This window comes from Athene noctua, chromosome 2 (assembly GCF_965140245.1).
Source record: "Athene noctua chromosome 2, bAthNoc1.hap1.1, whole genome shotgun sequence".
NCBI lineage: Eukaryota > Metazoa > Chordata > Aves > Strigiformes > Strigidae > Athene > Athene noctua.
The window spans coordinates 18,552,995-18,575,526 of NC_134038.1; the positions used below are offsets into that span (position 1 = coordinate 18,552,995).

Here is a 22,532-nt window from a genome sequence, read left to right on the forward strand (position 1 = left end):
TTAGATAAATCAATCAATAAATTTAACTTCTTATTTAAATATTTTTAAAACAATGTAGTAATATATATTTTGTTCTCTCCTTTTTTGTTGTTTTTTTCTTTTTCATTCTGTCCCACTTTTCTGTCCCACTTTTTTTGGCCACTGGTGCCTCTTGCTTATCCTGCTTGCTGTTTTGTCAGTGGTTTTTGGCCAGTTTGTATTTTTCCAGACATCACTCCATGATGTAGTTGAAGTATATGATGGCCCAACTCTGCAGTCAGCTTTGTTATCCTCTCTCTCAGGATCTCATTCAGGTATCCTTTAATAGAACTGTCATTAAAATGTTATTTATTTTTTAAGAACCTAGAAAGGGTCTAGCGTAGTCAAAAAAAAAAAAAAAAAAAAGAAAAAGATGATTGTTGTATTTTCTTAGATTCAATTCGGGCAAATATATGAAATAAGGATTTTTAACTAAAAGCCTAATCACAAAAAACTCTTTGCATTAATAAATATAATGAAGTAAAATTGCATCTATTATTTTTAGGCTTTTTTTCTTCTGATATTTAGTTATTATAGTGACTGTTTTGGGCTTCTTACTCTATGCCTTTATGACTTTTACCTAGTGAAATGGGTATTATATATTTTAAAGTGAAAGCAGCATGTATTTGTAGCAAAGTAAAATTGTAAAGATTGTATAGATTATTTGTATGTTGACTCAGTTAAAAGAGGTATGAGGTTGGGGTGGGTTTTTTTGGTAAAGGAAAAAACCCTCAAAATATTCCTAACAACTGTGATTAGCTTTAGTCCTCCTTTTCTAGGACAACATAATATTGAAATCACATATGTTTTGCAAAGTTTACTGAAGCAGAACAGGATTTTTGGAAGGTTATTTCTAGATGCAAAGATGTTGACAGGTATTTTAAATGCTTATTTAGTAAAAAGTGGTTATCACAGCTTTGTATTTGTTTTGTTTGGGTAGGTGAATCCCTTCCATTGAGCTCAGGTAACCAGATCACGGTTAGATTTACTTCAGTTGGACCAATAACAGCTAAAGGATTTCATTTTGTTTATCAAGGTGAGACAACCTGGAAAAACATGTACGTTGATTCTTTTCATCACAAATTGTAAATCAAAAGAGAGGAACAGACTGAGAATGTAGAGGGAAGTAATAGCCTGTTAACAATATAACAAGTTTCACTATTTCTGCATGTTTTGAAAAATGTTTAGAACCATTCTTTTATCTGTATTTTAAAGATTAAATAGAAAATTTAAGAAGCATAGATGAGGTTCAAAATTTAAGGAGACAGTTACAGAAAGCAGCTGTTTCTGTTTGCTAATCTGGTTGACTAATATTACATCCATATGGCTGCTCAAACTGGTTTATCTCTACTGTTATTAAGATACTTCTCAAGGTTTACATTATTTGCCTTCTTATGGGTCAAACACAGAAATGCTTATACATCAACACTTGCAACTGCAATTCATTTTTTTCTTTAAATTTAAATCCTGATTTGACAGTCAGAATACACATTTAGAAATCCATGGGAATAAAGGTAAATAACTATCTGACACAGTAATGTTATTCTTAAACCCTGTATTAGCGGAATATTTCATAGTAGTATTTCTTTTCAGTGCCATTTTAGAAAGGTTTCAGTGTGTATTTTATGCATTACTTTTAATCTTGGCAAGGGTATCAGTGCTATGCTCTTCTAAAGAGTAATTCAGACATCAGAAGTATGCAACCGGTATTGTGAAGATTCATTTTCAGATTATGAAAATGTTCTTAACTGACAAATAATGGAATGTCTCTTCCAGTCATTTTGAACATTTGTGTTACAAAATCTGTATTCCTCCACCAAATCTAAAATTAAGACTCCACAATTGTTTGTATGTTTGCAGCTGTTCCAAGAACAAGTGCAACACAGTGTAGCTCTGTGCCTGAACCGAGATTTGGAAAAAGGATTGGAAATGAATTTGCAGTTGGGTCACTGGTTCTTTTTGAGTGCAATCCAGGCTATATCCTCCATGGGTCAACAGCAATTAGATGTGATACAGTACCAAATGCATTGGCACAGTGGAATGATTCACTCCCCACGTGTGTTGGTGAGTTCTTAAGAGTTTTTAATAGAACTAATTACTGCCTAAAGTGTAGACCATTCTCTCCATCTGAATGTGTTCCTTCTTTGTCATCTGTACAGTATTTTATTCTTGCTTAATTTTAGTCACTTCTTCATTCAAGGTTATGATTTTATTCCCCTATTCTAACCTTGCTGTGACATTTCATGAGTTTCAATGAACATACTCTGCTGCTATAGATTATACGTTAACTTCTTCTGCATTAACATCAGTGGCAGTCCTTGTCTGTCCCTTAAGACTCAGAAATATCAGTTTGTGCTCTGACCGCTTGCAAGACTAAAATGCTTTCACCTTGCAGATCTCTAAGATATTGCAAGCTATTAGAAAGAACAGTTTTATATTAAATATTTAGTAATAGATAAATAGATACTCTACTATTTCATTACTTGTCAGAAAAAAAGCAGTAATTTTTCAGATCAGAAAATATACTTTTTCTGTTTCTAGTCATAAAAGATTAAATTTTCAAAGTTAAATTCCTAAGTTAATTTGCATCCAGTGACACTTATGAAGCTGATTTGCACCGATCGGAAATCTGGTGATTGTGATGAAAAGCCCCACAGTAAAAAGATAAAATTCTAATGGTACATTTTTCTACAGGTTTATGTCAAGGGCAAATAGGGTACATTTACATATTAAATTTTATTAGAGTTTGACTCATTTTTTTATATGGAAAAAAATTAGTTGTTCATAAATGAATTAAAACTGCTTATCATTTGCACAGATGCTTTTGCAATGCCATCAAACTTTTCCACCTGTAACAACTGTTGCAGTACTGACTGTATCATAGATTAATTTTGTGCAAATTGAATACATTGAAAACTATTCATTTAGAGGATGAAGACATCTGAAGAAATCCATTCCTAGGCAAAACAGTAAATAAATGTTTGAGTTAAATTTATTTTACTTTTCTTGATAGAGAACAGGTTTTTAATAAAAATGATCCTAGCCCACTGCAAAAAACACATTATCATATTGACTCCAGCATTGAGAAGTACATAACCAGAGTTTTAGATAAGTGGAGGAAAGGAAAATAGAGAACATTTTTTCATTAAGTTGATTTTATATCTTCTATGCTAATCAGCTGACGGTGCATGGTAGACAGTGATTTGTCAGTAAAATAAAATATTTTCTTCAAAATACTAAAATCCTGATAGAGATCAAAACTAAGTACCACTGAGGTAATACTAATAAAATATGATTAACCAGGTACTATACACAAATTTGATTAACCAAGTATTATACACAAATAATATTTAGACTGTTTCAGCCATAGAAATAGAACCACAATTTATCAATAAGGAGCTGAATTTTATAGCTATATTTCATTTATTCTCGGTGACTAGTTTAATCAGTAGAATTGTACTATTTACCCCTGAAGCAGCTCATCCTGAGTAACATCATACAACACGTGCGGGACAACCAGGTGATCAGGCCCAGCCAGTATGGGTTTATGAAAGTCAGGTCCTGCTTGACAAACCTGATCTCCTTCTGTGAAAGGATGATCTCCTTACTGGATGAGGGAAAGGCTGTGGATGTTGTTTACCTTGACTTTAGTAAGGCCTTTGACACTGTTTCCCACAGCATTCTCCTGGTGAAACTGGCTGCTCATGGCGTGGCTGGGCACACGCTTCCCTGGGTAAAAATAACTGTCCGGATGGCCGGGCCCAAAGAGTTGTGGTGAACGGAGTTAAATCCAGTTGGCAGCCTGTCACGAGTGGTGTCCCCCAGGGCTTGGTGTTGGGGCCACTCCTGTTTAACATCTTTATTGATGATCTAGACGAGGGGATCGAGTGCACCCTCAGTCAGTTTGCAGATGACACCCAGCTGGGTGGGAGTGTTGATGTGCTCGAGGGTAGGGAGGCTCTGCAGAGAGACCTGGACAGGCTGGAGCCATGGGCTGAGGCCAACTGGAGGAGTTTCACTGAGGCCAAATGCCGGGGGCTGCCCTTGGGCCACAACAACCCCCAGCAGCTCTACAGGCTTGGGGAGGAGTGGCTGGAGAGCTGCCAGTCAGAGAGGGACCTGGGGGAGTGATTGACAGCCATCTGAACAGGAGCCAGCAGTGTGCCCAGGTGGCCAAGAAGGCCAATGGCATCCTGGCTTGTGTCAGCAGTAGCGTGGCCAGCAGGGACAGGGAAGGGATCTGACCCCTGGACTTGGCACTGGTGAGGCCGCCCCTCGATTCCTGTGTTCAGTTTTGGGCCCCTCACTACAAAAAGGACATTGAATGACTCGAGCGTGTCCAGAGAAGGGCAACGGAGCTGGTGCAGGCTCTGGAGCACAGGTCGTACGGGGAGCGGCTGAGGGAACTCAGGGTGTTTAGTCTGGAGAAGAGGAGGCTGAGGGGAGACCTCATCACCCTCTACAGCTGCCTGAAAGGAGGTTGCAGAGAGCTGGGGATGAGTCTCTTTAACCAAGTAACAAGCGATAGGACAAGAGGGAATGGCCTCAAGTTGTGCCAAGGAAGGTTTAGACTGGATATTAGGAAGCATTTCTTTCCAGAACAGGTTATTAGACGTTGGAATGGGCTGCCCAGGGCAGTGGTGGAGTCCCCATCCCTGGAGGTGTTTAAGAGTCGGGTTGACGTAGCGCTGAGGGATATGGTGTAGTTGGGAACTGTCAATGTTAGGATAATGGTTGGACTGGATGATCTTCAATGTCTTTTACCAACCTAGATGATTCTGTTATTCTGTGAAATGTATTCTCTTTCAGATGTAAAAACTCAAGAAAATGTTGAAACACTTATTTTGACCATTGATCACAATATATTATTGATATTTTAATATGTGATTTAGTCTGTGGAAGGGAAAGCTGTCTGTCTCTAGGCAAGATGAACTGAGAACAGGTTACAGGCCACCTTATGTGTAAAAATCACTGTGGCAATAAAGGTGATAAAATATATATGAGGTGAAAATTACATGGAATTAAATCAGTTTAATAATTGAGGTGGTAGACATGGCCATATTAAATTGCCTTAACTCTAGTGAATGCTTCAATATTTCCTTACAGATTGGAGACATCAATCGTTCTGTCTGCTCATCCTTTTATGAGTAATTATTTAAACACTTTAAGTGACACTGACCTTTAGTTTATCCATGTAGTTCCCAACAGATTCTATCAATTATATGCCACACAAAATGTAGCTACAGTATTCATTATTAAGATGTTGCATTCTCCTGTTTTCTAAATCATATTTTTATCTAATGAAATCCATTCAGAACCTAGTAGTGTTGCACAAAAGTGCTATATTAGTTTCTAGTGGTTTTGATAAGCCATCTCATCAATCTTTTTCTTCAACTTCTTAAATACCAGCAGATTATCTGTATTTAGATTAAGCTGTAATATTCTTTGTCCCTATTAGAGCATCTAATGATCTAGACAAGATAAATTTAAGATGAATATTCAGAAGAGAAATTTGATGGTACTGAATGCCTCTGTCCTATTTCATGCTCAACGCTTTTATCAATGCATGGGCATGGATATGATGAGTGCAGTCTTGAAAGCATTTAGCAATTTCTTTACTAATATGATAGATCCATAGTCTGTAATGGGATAACTCACACAAGCAAAGAGAACAGTCAAGGAGTTGAGACTGGTGCTATTGAGACAACAAAGTAGCAATATTAAAAAAGAATATATTTTTTACTACACTTTTTTATCTTTTGTACTAATACAATACATAACTGTTCAAACTACATTACTAACCTCTAAAAATAATGTTTTATTTTTATAAGATTACTAGGAGAAAATGGAAATAGATTTCACTTTGTTAAAGGTTAAATATATAAGGGGAATATGAGCATGATTCTTTCAGGTAAAAGCTGACATAATTCTAACTTTCCTTTGTTCTTTTTTTGGTCATTTAAAAGAAGGTTTTTGAGATACAAGATTTTATTTCCCTGAGGCAAATATAAATTTTTTAATGTAGCATAAATTTTAAAAAGTTTTCAGCCATGGTATGCTGAACATTGTGCAAGCTTTTACAATAACTTTTCTCACTTTTGAAGCTTCTTACTTCTTTTCTTGCCTTATGCATTTCCTTTCAGTGCCCTGTGGTGGAATTTTAACAAAGCGCAAAGGGACCATTTTGTCTCCTGGTTACCCTGAGCCTTATGACAACAATCTGAATTGTGTGTGGAAGATCACAGTACCAGAGGGAGCTGGGATTCAAGTAAGTATACTTGTTATTTACTTATCATAATGTTTAAAACTGTTTTTACTGATGCAAGAGCCTGAAAAGATCATTTATTCATACATTTTTTTTCTATCCCACTAATGATTCTCGCAATGGAATTTATTGCACATCTTTTTATTCATGCAGTTGTTAAAAGAAACACTTGTAACTTTTCACTTAGAAGAAAATTACCAATAATTTAAAATGTGTTATTTCAATAGGTTGGTGACTCTTTGTAAGCCAGAAGAAATAGAGAGGCTTTCTTGTGATATTCTTTTTCCTGTCCCAAAATGGATAAATCTCCTCTAACAGAGTGAAATTAAGTGGGTTGCTTCCATGGACAAGCTATATATATTCTCCTAGAAACTCTGTTATTTACTCTATAGTTATGGAAGTTCGTTGTGATATAGAGATGCTTCAGTATGTTTCAACATAAGATGGGACTGGTCCTTTAAAATATTGTCAGAAATCTCATTTACTAAAATTTAGATTAACTTCATGGAACACACATCTTAATGGATACTTTTTCTGCTAAGTCATGTATCTCACTTTAGAGTTCACTAAAGAAACTGATAGAAATCTAGTTATTGGAAAGGCAGTTGAGTTTAATAAATTAGGATTTTAATCATGATCTGATCAAATTCCTAGTAAAATGCGTATCAAGAAACCATAGTAGCAAGTTTTCTATGTCTACCTGTGGTTCAAAATATAACCACTGTAGAAACTGAAAAAATAAAGAGCTCAGTTTCTCTAAGTAAAGATTTAATAAAGAAAATTAGGAAAACCATTGTGTACAGTTGATTAAATTTTTTTTAAAAAATTACATCACAGAGCTTTTAAGGTATTCTACCATGTCAAGAAAAGTTTTCAAAATAGTATGAGTTTATACTTTGCTACTTTATAAGCATACCAAAAAAAAAAAAATCTATTTTTCATTGTAAATAACTAAAATACTTAAGAAAAACACAAAAACTTTATGGAAGAACACAGAAATCATCACAAATACAACCTAATTTCATACATTATAACCTTTGTAAGTTCAATTTTCTAAGCCACCAATATCCATTATCAATAATATTTAATAACCTAAATGAGTTTTGAGATTGATTTTGAGGAACATGACTTGATTTAAACAGTTAACTAAGTTAGGATACTTTGTTCTGTGTATTTCTTATACAACAAGTAATGTAAGTTAAACACTATGGGGATAGTTCAGAGGATTTAAATTAGGCATTAATTGGCATACCGACTTGCAGTGACTTGCTTTTTGGCAGTGTTTATCACTTCTCACAGACTGCATTAGGTGATTAAATGACTAACTTTGATTTCAAGTTAGTTGTCTAACCCACATGATACTATTTTGCTCCAGAGTGATAATAAAAAGATATATTTACTGTTTGCTTTTTTCCTAGTTCTCCTGAGGATTATTGCTAAGCTAATGAATACCATCCATCCTTTCTATTACCAGTTACTGAATAAGTTACTCATTTATACTTTGAATCCTGTCTGATTTTCAGGGCTAGGTCTGAGGAAGATAAAGTTCCCAATACAGTAAACCCAATACAGCTGATACAGGATCAGTGAGACAGAGTATATATCAGAATTCATCATACCATTTTTACTGTGTTATTTTTCACAACTGAGCTTAGCTTTATATCTACTAATGGCGTAAAAAAAATGGCATTAGAATTGGTTCTGGTTTTTTCACTTCATAGGAAATAAAAAACTGAATATACCTATATAATAATGCAATTATTACGGTGAAAATAGGCTACTTGAGGCAACATTTGAAAACTTGTGTGACTGGTTTTGTCCAAGCTGAGAATGCATGCAAATGCAGATATTCGAGATTCTGTGACAGCTAATGCTTTTGTGTTTATGTAAATGCATAAAATATCTGGACAATTTTCCCGACCAATATTTTCCCAGCTTTAAAGGAGATGAAAATGTATCACCAATGTATATTCCTCTGTGAAATGTGTAGATGGAATTTTAAACTATTTAGGTATAACAACTATCAATATGTATGATTACATTGTTGAATTTGTTGTAACAGTGTGATCAGATGGAACTTCTGAGCTGTCTCATATCAAATCAAAAAGCAGACATTTAAAAGTAGATTTAGATAAATATGAAGTGTGTACCAAAAGCCTGCCATGAAATATCTTACATCAGGAAACTAATGTCCTGTAGTTCCTTATAAAGTTAGGGTAGAAAGGCACATTTAATATAGACTCTGGCTCTGAATCACTGCCTGAAGGTATGTCTCTCTATTTATTGACTACATGGAGAGGTTAGGGCAACTAACATCAGTTGCACTAAAATAGAAGTTTTAAATTAGGTGGTTTATGACATATATAAAAACTGTAGTCAGTAGCAATCTGGCCCTGATAACAAATTAAAAAAACCAGATCATTTGAGATTTGTTCTGAAGGTTTCCTAGGTGCCTACACTTCAAATTCTGTATGTCTTCAGAAATATTCCTGACAGAGAGAACACCCATAAGTTTCACCTAAATCCCTTGTGAACCAAAAAAATAAACAGCCAAGTCTTAAAGTTTTCTGAGAGACCAGATGCAGTGGGCCTCCTCAAAGTATCTAAACCATGTTAGCAGTCAGGGCCTCTCTGTTGCTTCCCTTTTTAAAAATAAAAATATCTTCCTCTTGCAGTAGTATCTGACCAATTCCGACAAAACAGTACAGTGTTTAAAGACTGCATCCAAGAAATAGGTAGCCAAACTGAATATTCCTTTTATCCAAACTCATATATTTCGCCTCATTACCTAGTTGTACTGGAATCAGTGCTTATTTCTTCTGTTGAAGCTGTACCGTTTAAAAAAAATAAAAATAAACAGAAGAGGCAGAAGAACAGTAAAGGCAGTAAAGGAAGCATAATTCCCTAACTCAGTGGCTAAGGTATCCCTTTTTGAGGCTTCTGTAACTCTTTAAATGTTTTTCATTAAACAGTTGTTTCACTAAAACAAAAAGGTGCCAGACACTTTCCCCTCCAAAACAGGAAATGGAACCTGGCATTTCTTTACTTCATGGAAGTATTTTCACTATGTGAGAACAGATATACCCTCCTTCTTGCAGTCTATCTACTTACCACTTTGTATTGCCTTATGAGTAGAACACTGTTGTCACCTCTGAAAGGAATGAAGTGAATGTTCTGCCTTTTGCTTGTAGCGTGATAGTGACTGCTCCTTCTCAGGAGATGTCAGTGATGAAGGTAACCAAACATAGGAGGTTTCTCTTGCCTGGAGGCAGAATTGAACATGGCAAAATAGATGAAGCAGCATGCATCACTGTGGGACTATTTTTAGCCCTGGATAAACTAGAGAAAAATCACAAAGAAACCACAGTAATTGATGATACCATGTTTTGTCTTTCCAATGTCCTCTAAACAAGGGAATCATATTTTATATCCAGATGATTTCCATGGTTGTGTGACTTTTCAGAGCTTATATGTGGTTGTTGCTAAGGGTCACAGAATTTAGAAGTCTGAAGTGGCAATTAAAGAAAAAAATGTTACAATGCAATTTATTCACTTAATGATGATTTTCTATTCTCTTTGACAATAAGAGCAAGACACAACTTTTTATGATTGAAAGCAACGGAGACTACTGTTTACAGTCCTCTTTCTGCTTGAATACAGAGAAGTTTATGTCCTTTACCTCACATTTTTCTTCATAGGTACAAGTGGTGAGTTTTGCCACAGAACACAACTGGGATTCCTTAGACTTTTATGATGGTGCAGACAACAATGCTCCAAGGCTTGGAAGTTATTCAGGTGACTGAAAATATTTTACAATAAATGTTTTACAGATTCATCTCTTTATTGTAAACACACAGCTCTTTCTGGTTCTTGTGTGTGTGTGTGCATGCGTTTGTTTTTCTGTAATTAACAACAGGTAGTAATATTCCTGCTGTTTTAATCAGTCATCTCTTAGCAGACTTTCATAAAGCTGAATCCTTGAAAATGTTAGAAATAAAATAACGTTTGAAGGCTCCCAAACTAGATATCTATTTATCTAATTTTCTGCTCAGTCTTACAGCAGGGTACAGAAATACAGACCTCTAAAAGGGATGCCTCTTGAAATTGTACATGACTAAAGGATGCATTCTTTATCCTTATTTTAGATAAATGAGACAGTTGTGTTTGCCTCTTTTTTTTGTTTGTTTTCCTTTGTTCTACTTCATTCATATGTATGAAATGCTATCACAGACAGTAAGACTGTTGTCTTGTTTTGTGCTGAAACACAAATAAACAATCAATCAAATTTCTAAGAATAGCCCTACAAAGTATATTCACAGCTGCTTGGTATATTTGCCTGTTACATTTAAAATTATTCCATTTACAGGATTTGCTCTTGCTTTTATGAGAACTCCAGTGAACATTTCCTCTTTTGTGGATAAAAGCATGTAACGTAAATTTATCTTAAGCCTTGCCTCCCTGCGTGCCTACAGTTCATGTCTCTGATATTGTGGTGCACTGAAAATGTAACAAAACTTTTACAGGAACAGATATTTTGATAGCATCCATGATGACAAAATATGGTGGAATTGGTTATGCAACCTCTCTCTCTCCCCCTCCCATCCTCTTTTTCCTCTTGTCTGCTTCCTCTTATTCCCTTTCTCTCTTTTTATATACACACACATATTTATGTATGTATTTAGTCCAGTTTCTGTGCATTTCAATAATATTTTGGTTTCTCTTTTCAGGAACAACCATACCTCCACTTCTCAACAGCACATCAAATAATCTGTACCTAAATTTTCAGTCTGATATCAGTGTTTCAGCTGCTGGATTTCATCTTGAGTACACAGGTAATGCAAAAATGTTTCAATTAATTAAGAATGCTTGCTAGTTCCAGACATCAGGTGTACCTAAGCTACAGAAAAGAGGAATATTTAGTCCTACTGCACATAATAAGCTATATAACATTACTTCAATGTCATTGGTAAAATTCCCATTTAATTCCAAATGAGCAAGATCAGGCCTGAAACCTGTGTTGTAAGGACTGGGGAGTTTAGTTTGTCTTGCTTTCTCCTTTAATATGTTTTTGCTCTCTGAAAATCTTTTCTGAAAATAACAGCAGCCAGAAGTAAATGCAGATATGCTCATGTGGGAATCCTAATCCCAAAATATAACACATTCATACAATTTTTGCAGGCAAAACTAGTTTACTGATTTGAGGCATTTCCATTTAACTTCTTTGTCAATTAACAATTAATTACTGGTTCTAGTATTGTAAATAAATAACAACAAACAAACCCTTAGGAAAAACTCCCCTGCTTCCCTCCAGACACCTCCCCACACACACTTTTTTGTTCTTGCCAAAGACTAGACTCTGGGCCTTTGGTGAGGCGAGGGCAGTGGAGCGGACTGAGTCAGTGTCCTGTGGTTCCTACGGTCCCTTTTGTGTCCCACCTCTCAGTGCTGGCTCAGGGAGACATCGGGGCTTCAGCCCAGGCTCAGCCAGCTGCTTCACCTGTAGCCTCTGCTCACTCATGTTCTTCTCTCCGTCCTCCTTCAGTGAGGTCTCCTCTTCCTCTAGCACTGTTCCTTTTTGAGGTGCTTACTGCCTTTTCTTAAATATGTTTTCGCAGAGGCACGCCTGGTTGTTTCAGAGGCACCACAAACTCCTCTGGCGGGTGCGGCTGTTCTGGCTGGAATTGGCTGTGTCTAGCACAGACCCCCATCTCTTCCTACAGATGCCACCCCTGCAGCCCCACAGCCCCCCCCAGCCCCCAAATCTGCAAATTACGCTCAACACAATCATATATATACTATATAGTATGTATTTTATATATATGTGTAGGACACAAAAATTAATCACTCTTAGTGAAAATCAGAGAATAAACAAACCAAATAGCAGCTGCGCTCCTTAACTAACTGACAAAGGCTCACAGGTTGGTGAGAACATAGCAGAATTATTTCAAATGTTTTTATTATTGCTGAGTACCTCACCAGCGGGAAAGGCTATAATTGTAAACGTACTTTCTGTCTGAATGAGATTGCCCTAGCTGACTGACAGGAATTCTGGCAATCACTAATATTTTGTTGCAGATTTTTCCTTTTTTTTTTTTTTTTTTTTTTTTCTTCTTCCCAGCTGTGCAGTTCCCTCTGCTCATATTGGTTCTGGTGTCTGATCTGCATAATTGTGTCACAGTTATTTCTTGTCAGTTTTACAGTATGCAAATCCTACGCTCTGGCTGTCTGATTAGCTAGTCGGAGAACACGGCCTTGCAAAATTGCTGCCTAATCGCTTGTCTATAACTAAACATTAATTATAGGTTAGAATTATTCTGCCATTTCCTTGAAATGCAGATACTCTCTCAGCTGCTTACAACTTCAGAGGGGAAAAAAAAACTGCAGGAAGTTATGAAAATAAAGTAAAATGAAACTGAATCCAGTGAAACTGAAAATGCATCTGTGTATTTCTACATGTCCAAATAACTTAAATGTGTAGGGTACTGCCGGTATACACCTTTCACCTTTAATAAAGAATTCATGGTATATCATTTAAAGTATTGGTCCATGCCAAGAGTAATAGCTATATATGTGTGTATAGATTTATACAAGGGTGTATGTGTGAATCTGTACAAGTGTAGTATATTTTCTGTGTGAGTGTATAATCCCAAAATATATGGTGAAAATTTGTAATTCAGGAAACAATATTGATGTCCCTCAGTAGATACCCAGTTAACCAGTAGCTTAGTGAAATACACTGTTTTACAAGATGAATGATTAACTTTTCATGTGCAGGTGACAGACGTGATTAAAACATCATATAGACTTTGGGATGGTGTGAGGAAATTGCAGAACAATGTCTGACCCTGTAATCTTTATTGGAAACAAATGTAAATTTTAAGGGCAAAAATTTTGTGCAAGTATAGAATTGAAGAGTAAAATATGATAACTTCTGAATTAAGATTTTATGATATGTGATATATTTCATAAAGATATCCTCTAAAATAAACATAAATTATTGTGCAAATGTGGGAATTATTGAAGTAAAATCTGTGGTATTCAAAGTACAGAATAGGATTAAGTGACCATAATAACTCCATAAACTCTGTGGAATACACAAGCTATAAAATGTTAATAAGAAAAATAAAATAGGAAATATTGTCAAGATTATTTTGAAGTTTAAAATAGAGGTACATTGTAACTAAATACCCGTACTGCAAATTGCTAGATAATGGCATGATTTCATAACATAAATAGGGAAAAATGTAAAGAGTTGGGCACCCTTATTTGTTTACCATTCTCTGGCTCACACCATGGAACTAAAGCATGGTTTCAGAACATGCAATCTGAATTCCTGTCATTCAAAACTAGATAGGAGTATGTACCTCAACATCTCAGCCAATATCTTCAGCTACTAATGAACAATCAACCTATAGGACCAGACTAACTACAGCTATTAATAATAATTAAAAAACCCCTTTAGTTTAGCACTTATATTGGATCTTGAGTCCTAAGTATCAGCTATTTCTGATCCATGACTATTACTTCCCACTATGCACTAAGGAAGACATGGTCTTTATTACCTGTGAATTGAAAGAAAGTGTTTTGTTTTGGTTTGGTTTAAATTTTGTTTTTTTTTTTTTCATCTGTAGCTGTTGCATTTAGGGTGAGAATAAATTTGGTAAGAGATGAATCCCCTTGTGTTCTAGCCTGTCCTCAGAGATTAGATGGGCTGGGGGCAGCTGGACTTATCCCTTAATAGGTATGTCAGTTGGGGCTGTAACTGTAGGTCTGACCTGGACACACAAACAGCCCGTGTGCTGTAGGTCCCGTTGCGTTCAAAAGAAGCCGTCAGATTCCCGAACAGTGAGGATTAGTGGCCATCACTATAGGTCTGACCCAGCCCAAACAGCCCATATGCTGTAGGTCTGGTTGCATTCAAGACAAGCAGTCAGATTCACGAATAGTACAGTTTATTTTTATGCAACATCTATAGATTCTTTAAGAATGCCTATGATAAATGCACAAACTGCAGGTTGGCTATACAGCACTACACAAAAGAAAAGCAATTGCAATCACATACACTAAGTTCCCGGGTATACACTTGATGTAGCCGAGGAAATCTTACCAAAAGGCGTCCCTTCTGGGGTGGGGGGGGGGTGTGTGTGTGGGAGAGCACAAACCCATCAATCTGTCCCTCCGATTTGGTGATAGATTATTGTCCCTCCATGTTAGGTACAAATTTGGAGTAGTATTTATCCTAGTTTGTATGTGTGAGTGGGTGGGACTGTAGTCAAGCCATTATCTTTCGAGTAACAACACACTACATTCCTTGGTGCAAGGGGAACAGCTGGGTTTTGTGAGGAAAAAAAAGGGAGGGTGAGGACCAAGGCAGGCTACTGCAAAGTGCAGGAGATAAATCTGTCCTTGAAATGAAAGAATGGGGCCACGCAGCCTACACCCCACTTAGCTTTCCTCCTTGGCACCATGACAAACACAAATCACTGGACCTCCATCCCGTCCTGTGCTTGCTCTGGGCACCCTGTGTCATGGAAATGTGTGTTTTACAGATTTCTCCCTGTTTTGCTTTTCTCACATTTCCAACAGCTAGCAGTAGCTTAATCTTTTTTCAACAGGAGACTCTGCAAAAATTCTGCATTGGGGTGAATCATTAATTTGATACTGGAGATTAAGATAAGAGGCAATAATTTCTTGTCATTGCTAGGAAGAAAGGCAAAATGAAGTGTATCTGGATTTTCATCTCTTGCAGTTTTCTGCAATGGAGAGACATGATTTTTTTTCAGAATTCCAGAACTCTCAATTCTGCTGTATTCCTACTGAAATTTCTCCAGAAATGCATTGGTCGGAGCAGAGTTCACTCTCCTCAGTTGTAAGTCATCTCTGACTTTCAGACAACACTTCCTGCTCTAAAAGTTCTGATGCTATTTTTAGAAATAGTTAGTAAATAGAAAGCAATGGATACATTTTAATATCAGTGTTTCATACATTTATTGCATTTCACTGGAGCCTGTACTGTCAGAGGTCCTCAAGAGGAGTCAGCTAAATTAAAGTCTTAGTTTTTGAAGTAACAGTGCACAGTTCTCATTGAATATCACATCAGAGCAAAATATTTATATTAAGTAATTTTCAAGTGTGGTAGCCATAAACCATTTTCTGTTCAATATGTAGTACATCTTCCAAGTCTATTTCATGTATTCCAGCAGACACTAGTCTGAGGGGAAGTGCAACCCTCATCTCAACAACAGTTTTTTGTAAAAAGGTTTCATTATGTTTCACTTCCAATATATCTTTTCACCTCTTATTAATAGGTTTTTCACACTGTCCAGTCTGATTTATCTTTTGAACTGCTACAAAATCCAAATGCATTTTTTAATATTAGAAGAAAACAAAGCAAAGGAACTTGACTTGTTGAAGAAATATTTTAAGACCAAGCAAATGATGCTTTGACATAAGGAATCAAGTATTCATACTCCAAAACTGAATAGTGGTCTTATCAATAATCTTTTTTCTAGCATACTTTTATTTCTTTGTTGAAGCCTTAAATTCTTATTATATTCATAACATGCAGTTTATATATTCTAGTGGATACCTTAAATATGAAAATATATTGCATCAGCTGAAGTACATCAACAAAGAGCACCACAGAATGGTTTAACACATAATGTTTGTATGGTTTATGCCACTATAAATCTTATTTTAGTCCTCATTTGCTAACTAGTAATTGATTATGCTGTATAAATAGTGGTAATATTCTTTGAGATTAGCAGTTTGTCAGATTGCCTCATACATAATTTCTATGATACTTTTTTCAAAATTAGTAAAAACTGACATACTAATTTTCATTCTAAAATATAATCTCTAGAAATCTATATATTTAAGATGTATAATGTATAATTCTAACACCATAAATGATAAAACATTTCCATAAAATTACAGTAGTAACTTAAAAAAATAAAAATGCTATTACTTTGAGGCTTGCGTAGTCTCAGAGTTCTATATCTACAATTTCATTGGTAGGGTTTTGTATTTAGAGCCATAGGAACTGTTGGAGAATGGCAAGACAGGATCAAATAGCTTATTTAAATCTATATACAATTCCTGTTATCTAAAAATTACAAGATACTGAAAGTATGTTTTCAGTGAATGCTTATGTTAATTTATCTTTTCTCTCTAATGATATTGCTCATGAAAGTTTAAAAATTTAACACTTTCTACTGAGATAGTAGTATAAAGTGGTTCAAGGAACTAGTTATGCACCACAAATGAGTCAATAATGAACAGAGTTCGGTTTATTTATGCTTACACCTGAATAACTATCATGGCACTCTAGAGATACAAGTTCTGAACTAGCCCTCGGTTGGGAAGGGGGCAAACCCTTTTATGTTTCAGGTTGTTGCAGATATTCAAACTGCTTTTTTTCCCCAAGCATTATTTTATTAATTGAAGTGACATCACAGTAGGATGAACACCTGTAATCTGTTTTGAACTGTTAAGAAACCTACTCTGAGAAAGGAAATTAAATAAACTCATTTCACTTTTTGTGGCCTGAGTATTCACATAGGTTTTGCATTTCAGCTGAAGGTTCAGTAATTAGAAACTGAAAACTGCTAAGTCTTTCTTTAACTGTTCAAAATAGATTATAAGCACTCATCTGTGTCAACCAAGCACTGCTGTTCTGCATTGGTACATGAGGTGGATCATGGTCAAGATCTCTGAAATGTAAAAAGTGGATTAAGCCCATCAGCCAGTTTCAAAATAGAGTCTTTGATGTTATTTTGGTTTGTAGATTGAGAAGAGAAAATAAAAATTTGAAAGATAAAAATCATCTATTATGTAAAAATAGGTTACAAAATAGTTGCTTGCATCATTTTTTATGTGACAAATATGGGATCATTATGGGATCAGTAAGTTTGTGATCAATATATACAAAAGTATTATTGTTGTAGATGAAAGAACATGCACCCTCCTCTGTGGACCTGCAGAGAGCCCTGAAGTAAACACTAACTTTTTCAAATTAGCAACATTCCTTTCCGTGCAAAGTGATGCAAGCCAGTAGTGAATATTATGGAAAACATCTTGCTGCTCAATTCTATAAGTTCCTTAATAGCAAATAGCAAATAGCAAATAGATATATACATAATTTTTAATATAAAATTTAAAAAAAAAAATCTCACAAAGTTAACAGTTACCAAAAGCAATAACTCGTCAGTTTGCAAATCTGTATCAGTCATTTCTGATTACCATTAACAAATATATGCAATAAAAAACTATGTTTTTTGCTCTCATTACTGTTCTCAGCAGAGAAAATATGTATTGCAAAGTCATTAGGGATTTTTTTCTGATTTAGGATTCAATTATGTTTTATATCAGGAAGTTTATATTGTCATGCTCCTGAGTTTTATAAATAAAATGTAGATTCCAATGATTTTAATTCAAACAGTTTTTTCTTTTATTATAACTTTATATAAAATTTCATGTGCCCAGTTCATTTTTTAAGAACAGGAATTACAAACTAGATTATCAATTATATACTTATTTTCTAAATTTAAAACTTTTTTCTCTTTTTTATAATATAATGTAATTATAAAAATATGATACTGAAAACTATTATTGGTGTATAAAACATGCCTTATAGATAAAAAATAATGTCTATGCTTTATAAATTCCTTAGAATTTGACTTTCAGCTTTCAGCTTTCATTAAGTATAAAATCCATCATTGTAAGAGTCTTCAAATAGTAGTTTTTACTTAATGACATTCTTACCTGAAGTGATTAGTTACATTAAAAATGTGGAGGTTGATAATACATTGAAGAAATGCCATTACACAACATTTCCCTATTACCCTATGTGCTGATTTTCAGTTGCTTAAGAATCCTGGCTTCACAACTAGTTAGGGTGTAATTCTTACAGCAGGCAAAGACAGTAACTGAGCTGGTTATACTTCATGTTACACATATTCTTATATTCCTGGATCTTCCTGGGTAGATGAAGTATTTACTTATTTCTTTTTTTGATGACCATGAAAAAAAGCATATGATCTCTTGGAAAACTAGCTTCTATTGCAATAAGAAATTTGAAATATTAGTGTTATAACTAACATTATAACTTAATTATCGAGCTATTATATTATTATAACTTAATTAGTGATTAAGTATTATAACTTAATTAGTGATAATTTTAATTAGTGAAATTAATTTCACTAATATTATAACTTAATATTAGTGAAATTAGATGTAAAAATTTACTCTGTGTGTGTGTTTACATGAATGGAAGAGTGCAGTCAGGCCTGTGAAAAATTGAATGCAGGTGAGCAGTTACACTTTGCACTAATTTTCCTGGTTTTTGCACTTGGTGTGGTATTGGCCAGCATTCCTGGGAACAGACGCTGGGAAGGTGGGGGTGCTCCCAGTTTGAATAAGGTAGGCTACAATTAGGAGTGAGACTAGAGATGAAATGAATGAGTCTGAGCCAGAAGATAGTGGGAATTTAGAGGAGACTTTGAGTTGAGACTGCAGATTGTTGGGAAGTGTTTGTTACCACCCTGATTATTTTTTTCCTTTCCTTTACTCAGAAAAGAAGGTTTTTCTCCTTATATGACAGTTTTCCAAAATAATATTCCACTTGCTTGTCCACAGACAAGCTGCTGGTACCCAAGATCTTCCCAAAATATACCAATACATTGTGCCTATGAACAGTGTACAGAGAAGTTCTATGTGAATTTAAAAATAGATTTTATGTTCCTTAGAATGTCTAAACTTCTCAATTTTTCACAGCTATAGGTTTGGACTCTTGTCCTGAACCACAGACCCCAAGCAACGGGATCAAAATTGGAGACAGATACATGGTTGGAGATGTGGTGTCTTTTCAGTGTGATCAGGGTTATTCTCTTCAGGTGAGCGAAGTTTCCCGTTTCAAATGGAGCCTTTTAGTTCTTTAATATGGTTATGTTTGAGTCTATCAATATGAAATTGACACTGAGCCCTTCAGGAGTTGTGAACACATGATAAGCTTGCAGGACTGGTAGGCTTTTCTGCAAAATATTAAATTAACATCTGTCCAAACATTCCACCAGAAGTGTATGGCTCTGTGCTCCCTCTGAATTAGTGATTACAGGTTGTTATCTATTATTGATGGCATCTTTGGTATTCATAGCTGAGCTATGCAGTGTTGGCAAATAAAGTTAAATCACTTGATGAGCAATTATCAATAGCTCTCTATGTACAGGAGGAAAAAAAAAACTGTGAAGAGGGGGAATGAGAACAAACAAAGGGAAAGGAAATAATTGTTCTTCTCAGTAGATCAGATAATGTCAGGTTTTTTTGTTCAGTAATTTCTTAGGATTTTTTATCTAAAAAAGTTTTCGAATACGGGTGTATTTTGCCAAGAAAATTTACTATGCTCTTGCATTAGCAAAAGGTAGAACTAGGGGCAATGCAGTAATTGTAAACTGTGACTAATTTGTCCCTTTGTGTTACTTAGCATATATAATGAGTAGGAATCTGTCTGCCTACAGGAAAGTTCTTGAAAATATTTTCAAAAATTTGTACTATTATGCTGCAGAACCAAATCCAAAACTGAGTACTTTTTTCCACTTGAGAAACGCCCCAAAAGGACCGATTCCAACTGACAAGTTACTATTTTTTTGTGTCTCTGCAGACTCTACAGTCTTCATTTAATCTAGCTCTTTGAGAGCACAAAAAGAAAGTAAACAGTTACCTATGCATAGGAAAAAGAAAATCCTTAAAGGGAGGAAATGTTTTGTATAGAACAGCACATGATTAACTACTAAAGGAGTTATTGATACCTTTGGAGTAAAATAGCAAAAAGATAACTTACCTTCCTTTCTTCATTAACATCAGTCTCACCCATAACATGCTGATGAGTGTTAAGCTAACTGAAGTTTTAAAAATGCTAGTAATTTCAAATATTTATTTTACATAATTTGCTGAAGACCTAAATACTGGGATCATATGTACTGCGTCAAAAATAAAAATTGAATTACTTTCTTGGACTAAAATATATTTTTTAAAAGCTGCAGTTTATGTATTGTGATAGAAACTAAAAAAACTTGTCTGCTTCTAGATTTCAACTGCCATTTGGATTTGGGACCTGTATCCCAGTTTCCCCTTCAAGACAGAGTTCCTAGTCATGTCTGCAGCCTTCTAACTGTCAGGAAAAATGTATATGTTCTGTGATTGCAACTCTGACAAATGACTCTTGAAGTTTGCTTCTTATATTACCTGATTTTAGCTGGTCATTCTTGGGAACAACCTGTCAATTATTTTTTTCTTCTTTGTTTTAATTTCATACTTAAATACAAATATGTGAGCAGACAAGCTACAGTAAATGGCTGAAATAAAGAAAGTATCAAAACCATTGGCTCATAGACTGGGCAAATATACATGTAAAGGCTCTTCCCTCCATACTGTTTTTCTGGCTTATACAGTATGACTTTGCACTTGTTTGGTTTTGGTTTTTGTGGGGTTTTGTGTTTTTGTTTTTTTTTTTAGCAATGAGCAGATATGCATACTTGCACTATGGAGAAAGTGTGTTTATTTTTCTTCTAGGAGAGAAAAAGGATGGGTTGAAAATTGATGAATAAACTGTTCACAGTTACCCTGGATACTTTAGAGATACTCCATTCCCTCAAATGCTACAGGCTCTGAACTGATAAGGAGATTTAACATGAAAAACTAACTTTTCTCTTCATATGAAGGTTTAACAAACAGGCTACAAGCTACTGATTATTTTTTTTTTACTAGGTCACCTTAAAGTGTATACTATATGACTTTGTAAGATATCCCAAGTACAGTTCTCTCTTAAGATTTTTCATTTTCATTTGCTGTCCCTGGAAGACAGTTGCAATTATGTGAAGCTGATGAGCAATGCAGAGGGTCACTCTGGTGGGTCTTGGATCTTATTGTAACAGATTGCCTTAAACTGTAACAACTGATCTGTTGTAAAGTGACACATTTTGTAAAGAGGTCCCTTAAATATCTCAGCTTTTGGCAACTTAAGACAACTGTTGTCGGGGGTGAGGGTAAGGACTGCATTTAGAATAGGTATTTTGAAATCAAAAGTCATTACTGTATAATGAATATAGTTCATAACTTTTTATTATGTTCCACAAATGATGTAAAACAAAACTATGTAAATATTGCTTCAATGAGACCTTTAATTTATAGGCACTTGGTTTATACTAAAGCTGGTATTATAGAATTGAGCTGGAAACTGTTATACTGTTAGAAGTAATATTAAAGACATAGACACAATTCTCTAGTGGGCTAACAGTCACACAGTTAAGAGTAGTCTTCGCTGTTATACTGAAGGTATGATAAAATTCAAAGTGTGAAATATATATGTTATAGCTTATTATTTCTATATATTTTGAGATATTTTAAATTATGAATTATTTTTGTTGAGATACTAATGATGTGCCATATATTGTATATTTTTCATTCTATGAATTAGAAAATATTGTGTCATTTTAGGGGCATTCACATATCACCTGTATGCCTGGACCAGTAAGAAGATGGAATTATCCGATTCCAATATGTTTAGGTATGTTCAACAATCATAAACTTTCTTAAATATGCCAGAATAAGAAAGTCAGAGAACTCAAAAATAAAAGACATGTATAGGGGAAAGACTAGGGAGAACTGAAAGAACTTAATTAAAAGTGGAAATGGTCAAATAAAGCTGAAGATTTTCAACTTATACTTCACACTTGTTTTGGCAAAGCTTTTCTGAAATGTCCAGTCAGAAGATGAAAGAATGCAATATATTCTAATCAAAATCTATCATCAATTCACTATCAGTGATGAGACTTCCGGAGACCCTTGCAAACAAATTAATTTATATTTATTAATAATTTCCACAGCAGTGATGACTATTATAGAAAATACTAAAATAAAAATAATATTACATTTTCATCTATAATAAATTCAATATAAGGCATGTCTGCCCGATTTAAGAAGATATATTATTTTTCAAATTAAACTATATACATGAACATAGTAATATTATTGGAAGAAGCACTGGAATCCTGACAGAAGCCCAAGTGACACACCTGAAGTACATTTAAACACATTCTCTTTATATGATGAATAAATATGAGGGATATAAAACTTTCTATTTGCATTCACTTTCACTGAATAGAAATTACTTTTTGTTTCAATTCCCTAACAGTAAAAAATATCTGTCTTTGTAATCTTGAATGCATGGAAAGTAAGATACTGCAGATCTCAT

At 34.8% G+C, this 22,532-nt stretch overlaps 1 protein-coding gene across 3 annotated transcripts in view; it reads left to right on the forward strand.

The window, feature by feature from the left end:
- CSMD3 (CUB and Sushi multiple domains 3) overlaps positions 1 to 22,532 on the forward strand; it is a 732,271-nt gene that overhangs the window by 589,151 nt on the left and 120,588 nt on the right. For 2 of the 3 annotated variants that reach the window (XM_074897604.1, XM_074897605.1), the window contains 8 exons: positions 180 to 293; positions 959 to 1,054; positions 1,879 to 2,082; positions 6,162 to 6,286; positions 9,982 to 10,078; positions 11,011 to 11,115; positions 19,058 to 19,176; positions 21,776 to 21,845. In XM_074897604.1, the coding sequence (XP_074753705.1) occupies positions 180 to 293; positions 959 to 1,054; positions 1,879 to 2,082; positions 6,162 to 6,286; positions 9,982 to 10,078; positions 11,011 to 11,115; positions 19,058 to 19,176; positions 21,776 to 21,845 (930 nt within the window). The remainder of the gene's footprint in view (positions 1 to 179; positions 294 to 958; positions 1,055 to 1,878; positions 2,083 to 6,161; positions 6,287 to 9,981; positions 10,079 to 11,010; positions 11,116 to 19,057; positions 19,177 to 21,775; positions 21,846 to 22,532) is intronic. The other variant, XM_074897607.1, reaches the window with a different exon arrangement.